We start from the raw sequence: 17,433 nt of genomic DNA on the forward strand, positions 1-17,433 counted from the left end.
GATTTTGAATCGATTCGGATTAAAACCGGAACTCCGAACCGAGTTTTAAAATGAATTAGATGAGCGGCGAATTGGCCTCGAGTTTATGTCTAGGAATGATTTTAAAAATGTTTTGGAATATTTTAAGGGGTTTTGTAAGCTTCGGGTCAGTTTTAGAGGTCCAGGGGTGAAACGATAATTTTGGGTTTTCCAGGGGCAAAATGGTCATTTTGCACCCGGGGAGAGATTTTGGTCCTGACAGCGGCTTGAGCAAAAATTTATGATATTTTTAATGTTCATGCATCATGATTCACGATTTTTAAGATTCTATGAAGATATACGTTGTATGCTTGAATTTAAAGAAAATTGCGTCTGTGTACGATATTTATAATTGATGTAAATGTTGATGTTTTGAATGATGTGAATTAGTTGTGACTATCGAAGTATATGTAAATGTTTAAGATGTATATGTAAATGCTGATGATGAGGCCTAGGCACAGTGGATGGGTAATCCTGTCACTGATGTCCGACAGCCGCCGGATACCGCGGTTTTATGTATGATGGATCCATCGTAAATGATGATGTACGATAGTCACCTCTAATGAACTGAATGATAAATGATAAATGATAAATGATGAATGATGATTAATGATGAGCTGTTTTGACATGAAACGATGGCATATGGCACGATTACATTAAGCTTTTAAAGTTCATGAATGATATATAGATTATGATATTTTTCACTGCTGTGATGTACGTATAGGTATTTGTTATTTATGGTACAGGTGTGTTGAGTTTTTAGACTCACTAAGCGTATGTGATGCATGTGAGTTCGATGTCGAGGAGACTGGAGGTGCTGGACTCTGAGTTAGCAGACCTGGTGGGCGACACGACCTGAGGGCCTATGAATTTTCCGCACATAAAGATTTTTTGGTTTGGAGAGGATACGATGATTTTACACTCTGTTTTATTTTACAGTTGGTGCTAGGATTTTACTCGTTTTTACTCTGCTTCATTTTATTGGTAATTGTTGATGAAAATTTTTAAATGATGATTTTAAGTAGGACTGTTTGCATGTGATTTATTTAAATGCTTATTTTCAAAAAAATGAGATCCTTAAAAAAATATATATATTTTTCTGCATTTTTAAATGAGTAGATGTTACAGATAATTGTGTTATTTAGTGATTTTTCATGGATTTTGGGTTAAGTGCCGATGATAAGTTTCTTAAGTTCAACTCTAGCAGATTTGATGGTATGTTTTGTCGCAAGGAGGATATATATTGCAGGAGTAGCCACGCATGCATTGCTAGATTCAAGGGCTACAGCATTCGTTTATATCCGAATCTTTCGTGAAACGACTAGGAATCATACCAGTATCGATGGATTTAGGATTCCGAGTATCGATTCCATCCGGGCATCAGATGTTCACATCCCAGACAGCGAGAGGATTGAAGCTCAGATTGTAGCAGAAGGCAGTAAAGGAAGACCTGATAGTACTACCACTGCCAGAGTTTGATATCATACTGGGTATGGACTGGCTCTCTTCACATGGAGCAGTCATAGATTTTCGCCAGAGGTTAGTGTCTGTCAGGCCTCCCAGTGGGAAGCCGTTTGTATTTGAGGCAGCTAGAGACCAGCAGTTTCCGCACGTCATTTCCTGCTTGTGTGCGAGGAAGCTTATCAAGAGAGGCTGCCATACATTCCTAGCCAGCATCGTATCAGTGACAGAGCCAGTCAGTCAGAAGCTGGAGGACATTGATGTTGTCAGGGAGTTCTCCGGAGTTTTCCCTGACAATGTTGCAGACATACCACCAGACAGAGATGTTGACTTTTCGATTGAACTCATGTCAGGGACAGTGCCGATATCTAAGGCACCCTACCGGTTAGCACATGCAGAGATGAAGGAGCTCAAGGATCAGATTCAGGATCTACTGGATAAGGGTTTCATTTGCCCTAGTTTTTCTCCTTGGGGCGCACACCAATTCTTTTTGTTAAGAAGAAAGATGACAGCATGTGTCTGAGAATTGACTCTCGAGAGCTGAACAGGGTTACAGTTAAGAATAAGTATCTATTGCCTAGGATCGAAGACTTATTTGATCAGCTTCAGGGAGCCTCATTGTTCTCCAAGATAGACCTTCGATCCGGTTACCATCAGTTGAAGGTGAGGGAGTTAGATGTGCATAAGACCGCTTTTCGGACGCGTTATGGGCACTATGAGTACTTGGTGATACCCTTCAGTTTGACGAACGTGCCAGCGATCTTCATGGATCTCATGAATCGTGTATTCAAGCCATTCTTAGATCAGTGAGTTCTGGCTCGACAGAGTGGCATTTTTGGGCCACATTGTATCTCAGGATGGCGTAGAGGTCGACTCGAGCAAAGTAGAGGCAGTCAGAGATTGGACAGTTCTGAAGAGCATGACAGAGATCCGCAGTTTCTTGGGATTGGCAGGTTATTACATTTAGTTTATCCAGGGCTTCTCTTCTATTGCGGAGCCTATGACCGCTTTGACGAAGAAGAATGCCAAGTTTGTTTGGGGACCAGACTGTCAGGAGAGCTTTGACAGACTGAAGCAGGCCTTGACCACAACACCAGTGCTAGCTATGCCATCAGGGCAAGGAGAGTTTGTGGTATATACAGATGCGTCTAACCTTGGGTTGGGCGCAATCCTGATGCAGCAGGATAGAGTCATAGCTTATGCGTCCAGACAGCTGAAGGTTCATGAGAAGAACTATCTGACTCATGACCTAGAGCTAGCAGTAGTGGTATTTGCCCTGAAGATCTGGAGACACTATCTGTATGGAGAAAAGTGCAGGATTTTCACAGATCATAAAAGCCTGAAGTACTTCTTCACATAGAAGGAACTGAACATGCGACAGAGGAGATGGCTCGAGCTGGTGAAGGACTATGATTGTGACATTAGCTACCATTCGGGTAAAGCTAATGTAGTCGCAGACGCTCTGAGCAGGAATCGCGCAGTGATTGCCCATCTGTCAGCGCAGAGACCGTTACAGGCTGAGATTCAGAGATTTGAGCTTGCAGTTTATGCCAGGGGCGAGGCCCCGAATCTTGCTACTCTGACAGTACAGCCGACTCTGAGAGACAGAATCGGAGCAGGGCAGACTTCTGATGAGCAGTTACAGAAGTGGAGACAGAGGAACGAGGCTAAAGGCCAGAGACTGTATGCAGTTGTGGACGGCATAGTCAGATATAGAGACCGCCTATGGGTTCCTAACAATGATTTCCTTCGAGCAGATATCCTGAGTGAGGCCCATAGCACCCCGTACTCCATCCATCCAGGGTGTACGAAGATGTAGAAGTATTAACAGACTCTTTACTGTGGCCAGAGATATTCTGCGGTTTGTCTCCGAGTGTTTGACATGTCAGCAGGCCAAGGCAGATCATCATAGACCTGCAGGGAAGCTGAGACCACTCCCTATTCCCAAGTGGAAATGGGAGAATATTACTATTGATTTCGTGACAGGACTTCCGAGGACTATTGAGGGATACAATGCCATTTGGGTGATTGTTGATCGGCTCACAAAGTCAGATCATTTCTTACCGATCAAGAAGACATTCACCATGACTCAGTACGCAGAGCTATACATCTGAAAGATAGTCAGACTACATGAGATTCCCATGTCCATATTGTTAGACAGGGATCGGAGGTTCACGTCTGCGTTCTGGAAGAGTCTTCACGAGGATTTGGGTACGAAGCTACTGTTCAGTACCGCTTTCATCCTCAGACAGACGGTCAGTCAGAGAGGATGATTCAGATTCTGGAAGACCTACTCCGACCTTGCACGATCAACTTCCAAGGCAGCTGGGAGCCGAAGTTAACTCTTGTGGAGTTCACGTAGAACAACAGTTATTAGGCATCGATAGGTATGGCTCCATACGAGGAACTCTACTGGAGGAAGTGTAGGTCGCCGGTTTACTGGGATGAGGTAAGCAAGTGAGCAGAGTTGCGTCCGGATATTGTCAGACAGACAGCAAAGTTAGTGGCCAGGATTAGACAGGATGAGGACTGCACAAAGCCGTCAGAAGAGTTATGCTGATCAGAGACGACGGGATCTTGAGTTCGCAGTAGGGGATCATGATTTTTTGAAGGTCGCACCACTACAAAAAAATAGGCCATAGAAAACGGTGAAAACCGTTGTCGTGGTTCCTTTTAAACCGTTGTTAAAGGCCCTATGGTTAAAGGGTGCGCTCAAAGACAACGGCAAAAAACCGTTGTCGTAGACGTCTAAAGACAACGGTGAAAAAACATTGTTGTGGGTCCTTTAAAACCGTTGTTAAAGGCCCTATGGTTAAAGGGTGCGCTCAAAGACAACAGTGATAAACCGTTATCGTAGACGTGTAAAGACAACGGCGAAAACCCGTTGTCGTAGGTCTTGTAAAACCGTTGTTAAAAGTCCTGTGGTTGAATGGTGCGCTCAAAGACAAAGGTGAAAAACCGTTGTCGTAGACGTCTAAAAAAAACGGTGAAAAACAGTTGTCGTAGAACTGAAAAAAACATTGTTAAAGGTCCAAGGTTCGCTCAAAGACAACAATGAAAAACCGTTTTCGTTGATGCGTAAAGACAACGGTGATAAAACATTGTGGTAGCTCTTAAAAACCGTTGTCTGATAGCAACGACAACGGTTTTTAACCGTTGTCTTTTATTATATTCGACAACAGTTTGTCAATGTTTTTAAACCGATGTCTTTCGCTGCAATATACAACAGTTTTACAACATTTTAAATCTGTTGCCTTTGGATTTGATTTACATCATTTTAAAACTGTTGTCTTATATATCTAATCATTTTACCAAAATGTTGTATATTATATTTAAACCACAAATTGTTTAATTAATAAAAAAAATTGAGTGTGAAATATATATCAATTAACCCTTATATAAAATCAATTCAAACATCAACATATATACTTGATCAAGAACTACATGCATGAATTACAAAAGAAATATGTCATTTATAGACTTGTAATCTACCAAACCAACAATTAAAAAAAGTAACCAAGACTTGTACATATCAACTCCAAAATATCTTCAGTAACTTGTTGGAATGAAATTCTCTGCTGGTGCATCTTCGAAAACATCATTAAAGTGCTTGTGAAAATAAAAACCACATAATTTTAATCATTGTTAATTTTCAACACATGTACAACTTGGCATTAAAACCATTAACACATAGAACAAGTCATGTATAAAAAAGGAAAAAGTCTTGTTAGAACACAATAAGCCATGAATTGAGAACAATATGCAATAGATAAGTTTGTAAAAAAATCACTACAACTACTTAAATGTTATGAAGATCCAAAACAGTTCCTAATGACAAATAATGATCAAAAGTAATGGTTTGATTAAAATCTGCAACAAAAAATGGTTTAAAATACTTTGAAACGGACCTCAGGGCCTAGAAAAATTTTGGCATAACCTCCCCACAAGTAGGATATACAAGAAAATTTAAAAACACACAACAACAATATATATTTGAAATAAATTTAAATACGACCATACACCACACATATCACATACACAGCCAGACCATACATCACACCTATCACCTATAATTATCGTTGTAATGCCCGAGATTTTATTACTGTAATATGAAATGATTATTGATAATTGATGTGATTATAGATGAAAAGGATCAGACCGAGAAAGACGAAAGAAGACTGAATTATGTGCGAGGACTGAGCCCCTCGCGCATATGCGCGACCCAGTCGGGCGCATATGCGCGAGGTAGGCAGAGAACCTCGTGCATATGCGCGATAGGACCCGCGCATATGCGCGAGTATGGCAGAGTCTCTCGCGCATATGCGTCCGAAGGAGACGCGCATATGCGCAAGCAGAGGAAAGCTAAATGCCGAGATCAGTAGGTCTCGCACATATGCGCCGAGAGAGGTCGCGCATATGCGCGAGACGTGCTGCACATAGATGAAGCCACCTATCCTTTCCATGCATGATATATATATAAATCATGCAATGCCTTCAGATTTAGTTGGAAGAAAACGAGAGAATTTCTATGAGAAGGCTTAAGTTTCTTCAAACAAGGAATGTGTGATTAACGCAAAATCCGTTCGTCCGATTTTCAATCCGACCTTAGTACTGTATTCCTCTCGACAAGAACTTCAATTGGACGTAAGTTTTCTTATATTTTGATGTGATTTGAAAATATTATAAGGAAGAAATCATGATATGACTGATATTATCTTTTCCTGAGATTGTTGTGACCGTATAATCGAAATCGGATCGAAAAACGGATACCGTATGAAATTGTTATCATTTTCAGAATTGATTTGATTGATATTATACAGATTTGATATCAAATTTGTGTTGTTATCGATTATGAGTTGTTGAGATTGATATCTGTATTGCTGGGTATATTGAGATTGTGTCGTTATGCCGTTGAAACAGAATTAGATTGAGTTCTGATTATATCCAGTATTGATTGGGTTGTATATTGATATTGTACTCCTCAATATTGTCAGTGACAGATTGAGTATTGACAGATTTGAATTCGAGACTTCGACTTCGTCAGATCGACAAGAGAAAAGTATAAATCAATGTTGAACCGGGAAGATACGACTCGAGTTCGATTTGACTTGAGTTTCCCAAAACTACATACTTTACTTTATTGTATTGATATTTGCAATTCATGAGATTGATATTCTTAGTCTTTTGATTTATAGCAAAGCATGTATTGAGTCATGGGCAGATGGGCCTAGTCATTTGCGGAGGTGCCAAGTCTTTGGCAGATGTGCCAAGACACTGGATGTTGGTTTATATTGATGTGGCGTAGGAGCAAATCGGCTTCTGTTGCGGAGATTCGATATATTGTGCCAATGACCAGGAACCGAGATCCCTAGATTAGAGATGACTCGAGTTTGAGATGATGAGTCCAGAGTTTATTTACAGCTTTATACCGATACATGTTTTTCAGATTTTGATACATGTTATTGATATCTGTTTCATGCTTTTATATCTGTTTATATGATTGCATGTACACATGGTTTATACTGGGAATATATTTCTCACCGGAGTTATCCAGTTGTTGTTGTGTTTGTATGTGTGCATGACAACAGGTGGGACAGGATCATGGTCAAGAAGAGGACGAGAGATTCATGATTAGCGTGGAGATCCGGACTTAGAAATAGAATTGATTTTCAGCACTTGAGTGTAGTTGTTGAACTTTATTTGAGATAAATGTATTTTGTACAAGACATGTACTTTATTGTTGATATGTATATCAGATTGATTATCTTATGTTCAGCACTTATGTATTAAAAAAAAAAATTAGACCTTGATTAATTAATTGATCCTAATGATGATTAAGAAGACGAATTAGGTTCGGGTCCTCACAGCAGGTGGTATCAGAGCAGTAGGTTCCTTAGACTGAGATAGAAGCTAGTGTTTTGTATACAGTCAGCGACGGTATTGTGAGATACCGAGATAGGATATGGGTTCCTAGCAGTGATTCTATCCGAGCAGACATCTTATCAGAGGCCCATACGTCCCCGTACTCCATTTACCCTGGGAGTACGAAGATGTACAAAGATCTGCAGCTATTGTATTGGTGGCCAGGGATGAAGAAGGACATCAGGCGTTTTGTATCCGAGTGCCTGACTTGCCAGTTAGTGAAGGCCAAGCATCAGAGACCAGCAGGTTTGCTCAAGCCTCTCCTTATTCCCGAGTGGAAGTGGGAGAACATTACCATGGATTTTGTGACCGGATTGCCGAGTTCAGCCAGAGGATCGAATGCTATCTGGGTGATTGTAGATCGTCTTACCAAATCAGCGCACTTCTTGCCCATTAAGACGACTTTCACCATGGTTCAGTATGCAGAGCTATATATCCGAGAGATAGTCCGACTTCATAGTATTCCGGTTTCGATCGTATCTGACAGAGATCCCAGATTCACTTCTTCATTTTGGAAGAGCTTGCATTCGACTTTGGGTACGAAGTTGCTGTTTAGCACAGCTTTCCATCCGCAGACAGATGGGCAGTCGGAGCGAGTTATTCAGATTTTGGAGGATCTTCTTCGCGCTTGCGTCATTGATTTCTCAGGGAGTTGGGAGTCGAACTTGCCACTGGTTGAGTTCACCTACAACAACAGCTTCCAGTCTTCTATTGGTATGGCTCCGTATGAAGCGCTGTATGGCCGCAAGTGTAGATCTCCTGTTCATTGGGAAGAAGTAGGAGAGAGAACAGAGTTGGGTCCAAAGATTGTTCAGCAGGCAGCAGATGTAGTAGTCAAGATCCGTGATAGGATGAGGACTGCTCAGAGCCGACAGAAGAGTTATGCCGATAAGCGGAGGAGAGACTTAGAGTTTGCAGTGGGCGATCATGTCTTCGTGAAAGTGGCACCTATGAAGGGTGTCATGAGATTTGGCAAGAAAGGGAAGCTCAGTCCGAGATTCATTGGACCGTTTGAGATCCTCGACAGAGTTGGGACGCTAGCGTATCGTGTGGCTCTTCCGCCGAATCTGGCCGGAGTACACAATGTGTTCCACGTCTCCATGCTGAGGAAGTATATGGCAAATCCTTCGCATGTGCTGAATTTCGAGCCGTTGCAGCTTACTCCGAACTTATCGTATGAGGAGAGACCCGTGCAGATCCTAGACAGACAGGAGAAGAAACTTCGGAACAAGCTTGTTAAGCGAGTCAAAGTCAAATGACTCAACCATTCTGAGGAGGAAGCTACGTGGGAGTCTGAGTCAGAGATGAGGGAGCGTTACCCCGAGTTATTCGGTGAGTTCTAATTTCGAGGACGAAATTTCTTTTAAGGGGGGAAGGATTGTAGAACCCGTAAATCAGTAGACGTATAAGCCATGCATAATTCTAGATTTTTAAATTTAATTGACTTCATTGCATGATTATTTTAAATGCATTTATTTGAAGTTAATTATTCATTATTTCAGTTCAGTAGTTTGATTTTTAGCATTTCAGTTATTTCAGTGAGGCCGGACCGGAGTCGGAGTTTTGAGATAGAATTTAAGATTCAAGAAATATTTCCAGAAGTTAATTTAGCTAGCAAGTAAGTTCATTTAAGTTAGAAAGGGAGGTTTGAGGATTTAATTTAATTATTTGAGGTGATTAAGAAATGAGCTCATTTAAGTTACTTAATTAAGGGGTTAGCTCACTAAATTAATTAAAGGATTAGTAAGGCTTCTAAGGATTATTAGTTGACTTGATAATCAACATCTCCCCTTCTTTTTTTTAGCAAATTTCGGCCACCCCGTTAGTGTGTCAACTATGTTATGCCAACTCACTTTTGACCCTTTCCTTGCCATCTATTAGCATGTTAATCTTTCCATTTAATGACCACCCTTAATTAATTAATTAGTGGACATATCCTAGTCTAGAATCAAGAGAGAATTCGGCCACTACCTCCTAGAAGCATCCACCAACTCATTTGATATCAAACCATAATTCAAAATTCAAATTTGGGAAGACTTGGTCTTGATATGATCCTATTATTGTGCACCCTTCTTCTCACCTTCATAACCATCACTCCCCCTCCACCTCCACCGAAAATAAGACCCCTTTTCAGAGGTAAAAGTCGTGAGCCATAGCTAGGGAGTAAGGCAAGAAATCGAGAGCCAAGAAAGGTAGAGAAGCAAGCCACTCCGTCTCCTCCGCGCCGTCTCGTCTCTTCTTTTCGTTTTCATTTCAAACGATAACCAGGCATGTCTAGATTCTTTCTAAACCTCAATCAAGTCATATTATCATTTATTTTTCAGTACATGATCATGTTTATTCAAGCAAAAATACGAGATCCATGTCCAAACATTTTGAAACAACACATGCAGAATTTCGGCTCTTCATGGCAGCTTCACGTTTTCTTTTAGTTTTGATGGTTTCAGGTTGTGGTTCGACCCCAGGCTCCCAAGGTGGCTTATATACATGTAGTAGGATGCATTGGGACCATGTTGGTCCATTCAAACCAGCCCCATGCTTGCTGGAAATTCAGAATGACAGCAAGTTCCCATAGGCGCAGATTTGTGTTTCGAAATTTCAGTTTTTGTGTCAAGGGGTTGGATCTGATCTTGGCTGCCCTAAGGGCACTTATCCATGGTTGGATCACTCCCCTAGCATGTCTAAGACGTGGCTAAGTTGTCCTTTTGGTGGCTTGGTCCATGGCTCATCGGTTTTTAATAAAAACATCACAACAGCCCCTTTCCCCATTCGGCTTCTTCATTTGTTCAGCATATGGTTTCGGTTTGTGGTTAATTGGTGTGGATCTTGGTTGGCCTATGGCCCTTAGCCACGGTTCATATCATGCTCCTAGATGTCTAGATCGTGCCATGGTCAATCAAATGGCCATTGGAACGACACGAGACATCGATCATAGCATAAACACTACACACGCATGCACGTTGCTCTCGGTTGGACCCTTCGGTTGAGTTTTGGTGTGATGCGGATTGTGGCTGGCCTAGGGCCCTTAGCCATGGTTCAAATCATTCCTTGGGATGTTGGTAAGAGTCTCTGGTCGGTGGTTCACGCCCCAATGGCCGATAGACTCGAAACCAACACAAGACGCACGGGTGCGCAGCTGCTGGAAATTACAGCAAGTTGCTGTGTAGTTTAGAAGGCTCGTTTGAGTTCTTGTTGGCTTTTAGCCCATGGCCTTGGACTTGACAATGCCTCATTGAGTTGGGAAGGTCATGTTTTTGACCGTTCGTCATTCGGATCATTTTCGAGGTCGTACGAGAATTTACGGTGCAATGTGCCAAATTGACTCTCGAAAGAGCGTTTCGTGTTTTGGCATCCATTCCACCTAGATTTCGACCCTATCATTTTAGGAGCATAATTTTTAATTTTTCAGCGTATTTTAATCATGACTATATGTCGGTTCGGTGTCGGTTCAGGTTGGCTCGGAGTCATGATTAAATGCGAAGTCATTAGGCGTCATAGTCGCATCTTTTGAACGTAAATTGCATAGTTGGTCAAGTTTAAGCTATTGCATATTTTTCATGGCACAGTTAGGTTACAGCGAGCCTGGGGACGATCCAATCCAATCCAGTTGGTAAAATTTCGGGACATTTTCATTAGGCCAGTTAATTATTTTACGTGCATGAAAACAGAAAATACTTATTTTTGAGATTTATGCGATATGGCTTGTGGTTCATTCACTATGTGGGAGTGTTATTTTATACGGTCGCCAGTGACCGATCAGTTCAGTATGGTACCACCCGGTCGCCAGTGACCGGCCAGCTCAGTTCAGTTTCAGCCTCCCTGGTAGCCAGTTACCGATCAGTTCAGCTTAGTGCAGTGGCCACAGGCGTAAAACATAATCTCAACAGAAAATTTTACCAGTTATTTCAGTACAGGCTCCAAGGAGCAAACATTTTTACTGTGATTATCAGTTCAGTTATGCACGTATTATAATTGCTCAGTACAGATCATTTTCAGCATGCCTCAGGACATGATATTTTATCCCATGCATATTTTAATTACGATTTTTACTCATTAGATGCGATTTATGCATGCTGAGTCTTTAGGCTCACTAGACTTGATTGTTGTAGGTACTGATGAGGCCAGGGCCGAGGGTGGGGACCAGTGAGCCAGCTTGGGTCGGCAGTAGTGGCACCCGAGGAACTCAGTGCAGCAGTTGTTATTTTATTCCGCAAACAATTTTTATCAGTCGTTGGATAATTTTTAAATTGTTATTGTTGGCAAAACTTTATTTTCTTCCGCTGCTATTATTTTAAACATTGAACTTGATTCATCAGTCGATTTTATGAATGAGGCCATTTAAGTTCTAAAAAAAAAAAAAAGAAAAGAAAAATTTTTAATTTTCCGCAAATTTTCAAGAAAGGAGTTTTAGGCCCTTTACACTTATGCGCCGAGAGAGGTCGCGCATACGCGCGAGACGTGCTGCACATAGATGAAGCCACCTATCCTTGCCATGCATGATATATATATAAATCATGCAATGCCTTTAGATTCAGTTGGAAGAAACGAGAGAATTTCTATGAGAAGGCTTAAGTTTCTTCAAACAAGGAATTTGGGATTTACGCAAAATCTGTTCGTCCGATTTTCAATCCGACCTCAGTACCATATTCCTCTCGACAAGAACTTCAACTGGACGTACTTTTTCTAATGTTTTGATATGATTTGAAAATATGATATGGAAGAAATCCTGATATGACTGATATTATCTGTTCCTGAGATTGTTGTGATCGTATAATCGAAATCGGATCGAAAAACGGATACCGTATGAAATTGTTATCATTTTCAGAATTGATTTGATTAATATTATACAGATTTGATATCAGATTTGTGTTGTTATCGATTATGAGTTGTTGAGATTGATATCTGTTGATATCTGTATTGCTGGGTATATTGAGATTGTGCCGTTATACCGTTGAAACAGAATTAGATTGAGTTCTGATTATATCCAGTATTGATTGGGTTGTATATTGATATTGTACTCCTCAATATTGTCAGTGCCAGATTGAGTATTGACAGATTTGAATTCGAGACTTCGACTTCGTCAGATCGACAAGAGAAAGGTATAAATCAATGTTGAACCGGGAAGATACGACTCGAATTTGATTTGACTTGAGATTTCCAAAAACATATACTTTACTTTATTGCATTGATATTTGTAATTCATGAGATTGATATGCTTAGTCTATTGATTTATAGCAAAGCATGTATTGAGTCCTGGACGGATGTGCCTAGTCATTGGCGGAGGTGCCAAATCTTTGGCGGATGTGTCAAGACACTGGATGTTGGTTTATATTGAGTGTAGTTGTTGAACTTTATTTGAGATAAATGTATTTTGTACAAGACATGTACTTTATTGTTGATATGTATATCAGATTGATTATCTTATGTTCAGCACTTATGTATTAAAAAAAAAATTAGACCCTGATTAATTAATTGATCATAATGATGATTAAGAAGACGAATTAGGTTCGGGTCCTCACAGCAGGTGGTATCAGAGCAGTAGGTTCCTTAGACTGAGATAGAAGCTAGTGAGCGGGGTAGATTGAGTTTTCTTTCCTGCTTTTGCTATGCTTGCATGTTTTACTGATTTACTACATGTTTACCTGATTATCTGATTTGATTGGAAACATGTGTTATTGAGGAATGAATCAAAACAAATTCTTGATCACCGGTAAGATGATCAGAGGAGGACTGAAACAAATTTGTTGTATTTGGTTACTAATCCTTTTGATAATTAGATATACCTCCTCGAAAAGTCCCAGAACAGGGTAGTACCTCGACTAATCCGATGGATGTGACAGCAACACCGATGGAAACACTACCGAAGAGATTTCAGTCGTTCAAACCGCCGACTTTGAAGGGCACAGAGAATTCTGTTGAGTGTGAGAGTTGGCTAGAAGATATAGAGATACTGTTTGATTCATTGGATTATACAGATGAGCGCAGAGTTAGATTGATTGGGCATCAATTGCATGATGTTGCAAAGAATTTGTGGCTTACGACCAAGAGGGATTTGGAACGCCGAGGTACAGTTATTACTTGGAAAATCTTTAAGACTGAGTTTTATCAAAGATTTTTCCCAGTATCGTACAGGAAAGACAAGGGAGTAGAGTTTGCCAATCTGAGAGAAGGTCAGCTGAATATTGAAGAATATGTGGCCAAGTTCTCTACCTTGTTGCGTTTTGCTCCACATGTTGCTGAAAGTGATGAAGTTGTTGCTGATCAGATCATTAATGAGCTGAATCCTGAGGTTTTTACACTGGTGAACACTGGGCGACCGAATAACTTTGCTGATGCCCTTAACAGAGCAAAAGGAGCTGAAGCTGGCTTGATTAGGCAGAAAAAAGCTTCGTATGTTCTTCCAGTACCGAAACAACAACCATCTTCCCCTCAATTCCACCAAACCCCTCCCAGATTTTAGAGTGGCAGTAGCAGTGGTGGGAAAAAAGACTATTTGGAAGCCAGAGGAAGACAGTTCAAGAGGCCTGGTAGTAGTTCCTCTAGCTCCAGTGGTTCCAGACAGAGTTATACAGGAGTTTATTGCAGGACTTGCGGAGGGAGACATCCCACAGAGCAATGCCAAGGAGTATCTGGTAGTTGCAACATCTGCAGACAGCAGGGACATTTTTCCAGAGTGTGTCCACAGAGAGGTTCCCAGAGATCCCAGGGAGCAGAGTCATCTAGATCAGTGGCTCAGACTGATAGACGATCATCTGCTGTACACTCCTTACAGCCACCACCGACTACTTAGTCACAACCGAGGCCATGAGGAAGCCATACTGTTAGCCAGCCTCTGAGACAGCAGGCCAGAGTATTCGGTTTGACTGAAGAACAGGCTCAGGAAGCACCAGATGATGTCATTGCAGGTTACTGTTCTTTATGTTGTTATCCTGCTTACGTATTGATTGATACGGGTGCATCCCATACATTTATTTCTGAACGATTTGCATTGATTCATGCATTGCCTGTTGAATCAATATCTGCTGTAGTATCTGTCTCTTCACCTTTGGGGAGAGGTCTTTTATCAGTGAGTTCCTTGAAACATTGTATGCTACAGTATGACGGGCATGAGATTGAGTTAGATTGTATTGTACTTGGGTTGTCTGATTTTGACTGCATTACTGGTATCGATATGCTGACCAAGTACAAAGCTACCGTAGATTGTTTCCAGAAGATTGTGAGTTTCAGACCTGAGATGGCTGATGAATGGAAATTTTACGGTAAGGGTTCTAGATCTAGAATTTCTTTGATATCTGCATTATCTATGACTCGATTATTACAGAAAGGAGTAAAGAGATTCCTTGTGTATTCAGTTGACGTACTGAAATCGGGCCCATCATTGGCTGATTTGCCAGTGGTATGTGAGTTTGCTGATGTCTTCCAAGATGAGATTCCAGATTTGCCTCCAGTCAGAGAGATAGACTTCAGCATTGAATTGGTACCAGGTACAGTTCCGATTTCTAGAGCTCCATACAGAATGGAACCGATTGAATTGAAAGAACTGAAAGAGCAGTTAGAAGATTTACTGGCCAAGGGTTACATCAGACCGAATTTTTTTCCTCGGGGTGCTCCAGTACTGTTTGTGAGAAAGAATGATGGTTCAATGAGACTCTGCATTGACTATCGGCAACTGAACAAGGCTACGGTAAAGAACAAATATCTCTTGCCTCGAATCGATGATTTATTTGATCAGTTGCAAGGTTCTTCTGTTTATTCCAAGATCGATCCGAGATCTGGATATCATCAGCTGAGAGTCAGAGATTCTGATATATCGAAGACAGCTTTCAGAACCAGGTATGGTCATTATGAGTTTATTGTCATGCCGTTTGGTTTAACCAATCCTCCAGCTGTATTTATGGGTTTGATGAACCGTGTATTTCAGAAATATCTTGATGATTTCGTGATTATATTTATTGATGATATTCTGATTTACTCAAAGAATATGACTGACCATGCTGAACATTTGAGAACTGTGTTGAAAATTCCGAGGGCTGAGAAATTATATGCAAAGCTGTCGAAATGTGATTTTTGGTTGAGACATGTTGTATTTCTGGGTCATATTATATCTGGATATGGTATTTCTGTTGATCCCAGCAAAGTTGAGGACGTGATCAATTGGCATAGACCGACATCTGTGCCAGAGCTACACAGTTTTATGGGTTTAGCAGGCTATTACCGTCGATTTATTAAAGATTTCTCGAGTATTGCTAAAACTATTACGCAGCTGACACAGAAGAATGCACCATTTGTATGGTCTGAAGAGTGTGAATCCAGTTTTCTAGAGTTGAAGAAGAGATTGACCAGTGCTCTTGTGTTGACTATTCCGTCAGGTACTGGTGATTTTGTTGTTTATTGCGATGCTTCTCACAGAGGATTGAGTTGTGTTTTGATGCAGCGAGGACATGTTATTGCCTATGCCTCAAGACAACTGAAGCCACATGAGTCTCGCTACCCAATTCATGATCTTGAATTGGCAGTCATTGTATTTGCATTGAAGATATGACGACATTACCTATACTGTGAGAAGTTTGAGATTTATTCTGATCACAAGAGTCTGAAATATATGTTTTCACCGTCAGAATTGAATATGAGGCAACGAAGATGGCTTGATTTATTGAAAGATTTTGATTGTGAAATCAAATACTATCCGGGAAATCGAATGCAGCCGCTGATGCACTGAGTTGAAAGGTATGTTTTTTATCCTTATCGACGATTGGTGTTTCAAATTTATTTGAATATTTCTGTTTGTCTGGATTAGCATTTGAAATAGATTGAAGACCGTTGAAATTGTATACGATTCAAGTCGAACCAGAGCTGATTTTGAGAATTAAAGAAGCTCAGAAAGTTGATCAGAATGTTCAGAATTTGATTTCGATGGTCAGAGCAGGGCATTGATCAGAATATCAAGTACATGATCATGTACTGTATGTGAATAATCGTCTTGTTGTGCCAGATGTTTCAGATTTGAAATGACAGATATTGTCAGAAGTGCACAGTAGTCGATTTAGCATTCATCTTGGTGGTAGAAAAATGTATAATGATTTGAAAAGACAGTTTTGATGGAAACAAATGAAAGCGGATATTGCAGAGTTTGTATTAAAATGTCTGAATTGCCAACAGGTGAAAGCAGAAAGAAAGAAACCAGGAGGTTTGTTACACAGCTTGTCTATTCCTGAATGGAAATGGGATCACATTTCTATGGATTTTGTGACAAAGTTGCCACGTTCCTCCCGAGGTTGTGATGCGATTTGGGTCGTGATTGACAGATTGACCAAACCAGCATGTTTTATTCCGTACAAGATGACGTACAGACATGACCAGATGGCAGAGATTTATGTCAGAGAAGTGATCAGATTGCATGGAGTGCCGAAGTCGATTGTATCAGTCTGTGATCCTTGGTTTACTTCGTACTTTTGGCACAGTTTGTAGCAAGCTCTAGGTATGATGTTACATCTGAGTACTGCATATCATCCACAGACTGACGGACAGTCACAGCGGACGATCCAGACATTGGAGGATATGCTTAGAGCTGTAGTGCTAGATTTAGGCACTAGTTGGCAAGATTCTTTGCCATTTTGTGAGTTTTCTTACAACAACAGCTATCAGACGAGTATAGAGATGGCTCCATTTAAAGCGTTATACGGTAAGAAGTGCAGATCCCCTCTCTATTGAGATGATATTTCTGAGGTACCTGAGATTGGGCCTGATATGATCCAAGATATGACAGAAAAAGTGAAGCTGATTCAGCAGAGAATGAGAATAGCTCAAGACAGACAGGCCAAATATGCCAATGTTCGTCGTCGACCGTTGGCATTTGAGGCAGGAGACAGAGTATTTCTGAAGATTTTTCCTTTCAGAGGTGCTGTCAGATTTGGCAAGAAAGAGAATCTCCACGATATATTGGGCCTTGTGAGATTCTCGAAAAGATAGGAGATCGTGCCTATCGACTCGCCTTATCGCCTTCTCTATCTGGAATACATGATGTCTTTCATG

At 40.8% G+C, this 17,433-nt stretch overlaps 1 protein-coding gene across 1 annotated transcript; it reads left to right on the top strand.

Moving 5' to 3' along the window:
- The first annotated feature begins 1,510 nt into the window (after nucleotides 1–1,510).
- On the top strand, nucleotides 1,511–2,002 carry LOC142507009 (uncharacterized). The gene has a single exon (XM_075619490.1). The coding sequence runs from the start codon at nucleotides 1,511–1,513 to the stop codon at nucleotides 2,000–2,002; it is 492 nt and encodes a 163-aa protein (XP_075475605.1).
- Nucleotides 2,003–17,433: the final 15,431 nt, after the last annotated feature.

The sequence above is a fragment of the Primulina tabacum genome, chromosome 1 (assembly GCF_025594145.1).
Source record: "Primulina tabacum isolate GXHZ01 chromosome 1, ASM2559414v2, whole genome shotgun sequence".
Taxonomy (NCBI): domain Eukaryota; kingdom Viridiplantae; phylum Streptophyta; class Magnoliopsida; order Lamiales; family Gesneriaceae; genus Primulina; species Primulina tabacum.

Bases quoted from the DNA above. Each gene is read 5' to 3' on its own strand.
- LOC142507009 (XM_075619490.1), top strand. From the start codon at position 1,511: ATGGACTGGCTCTCTTCACATGGAGCAGTCATAGATTTTCGCCAGAGG.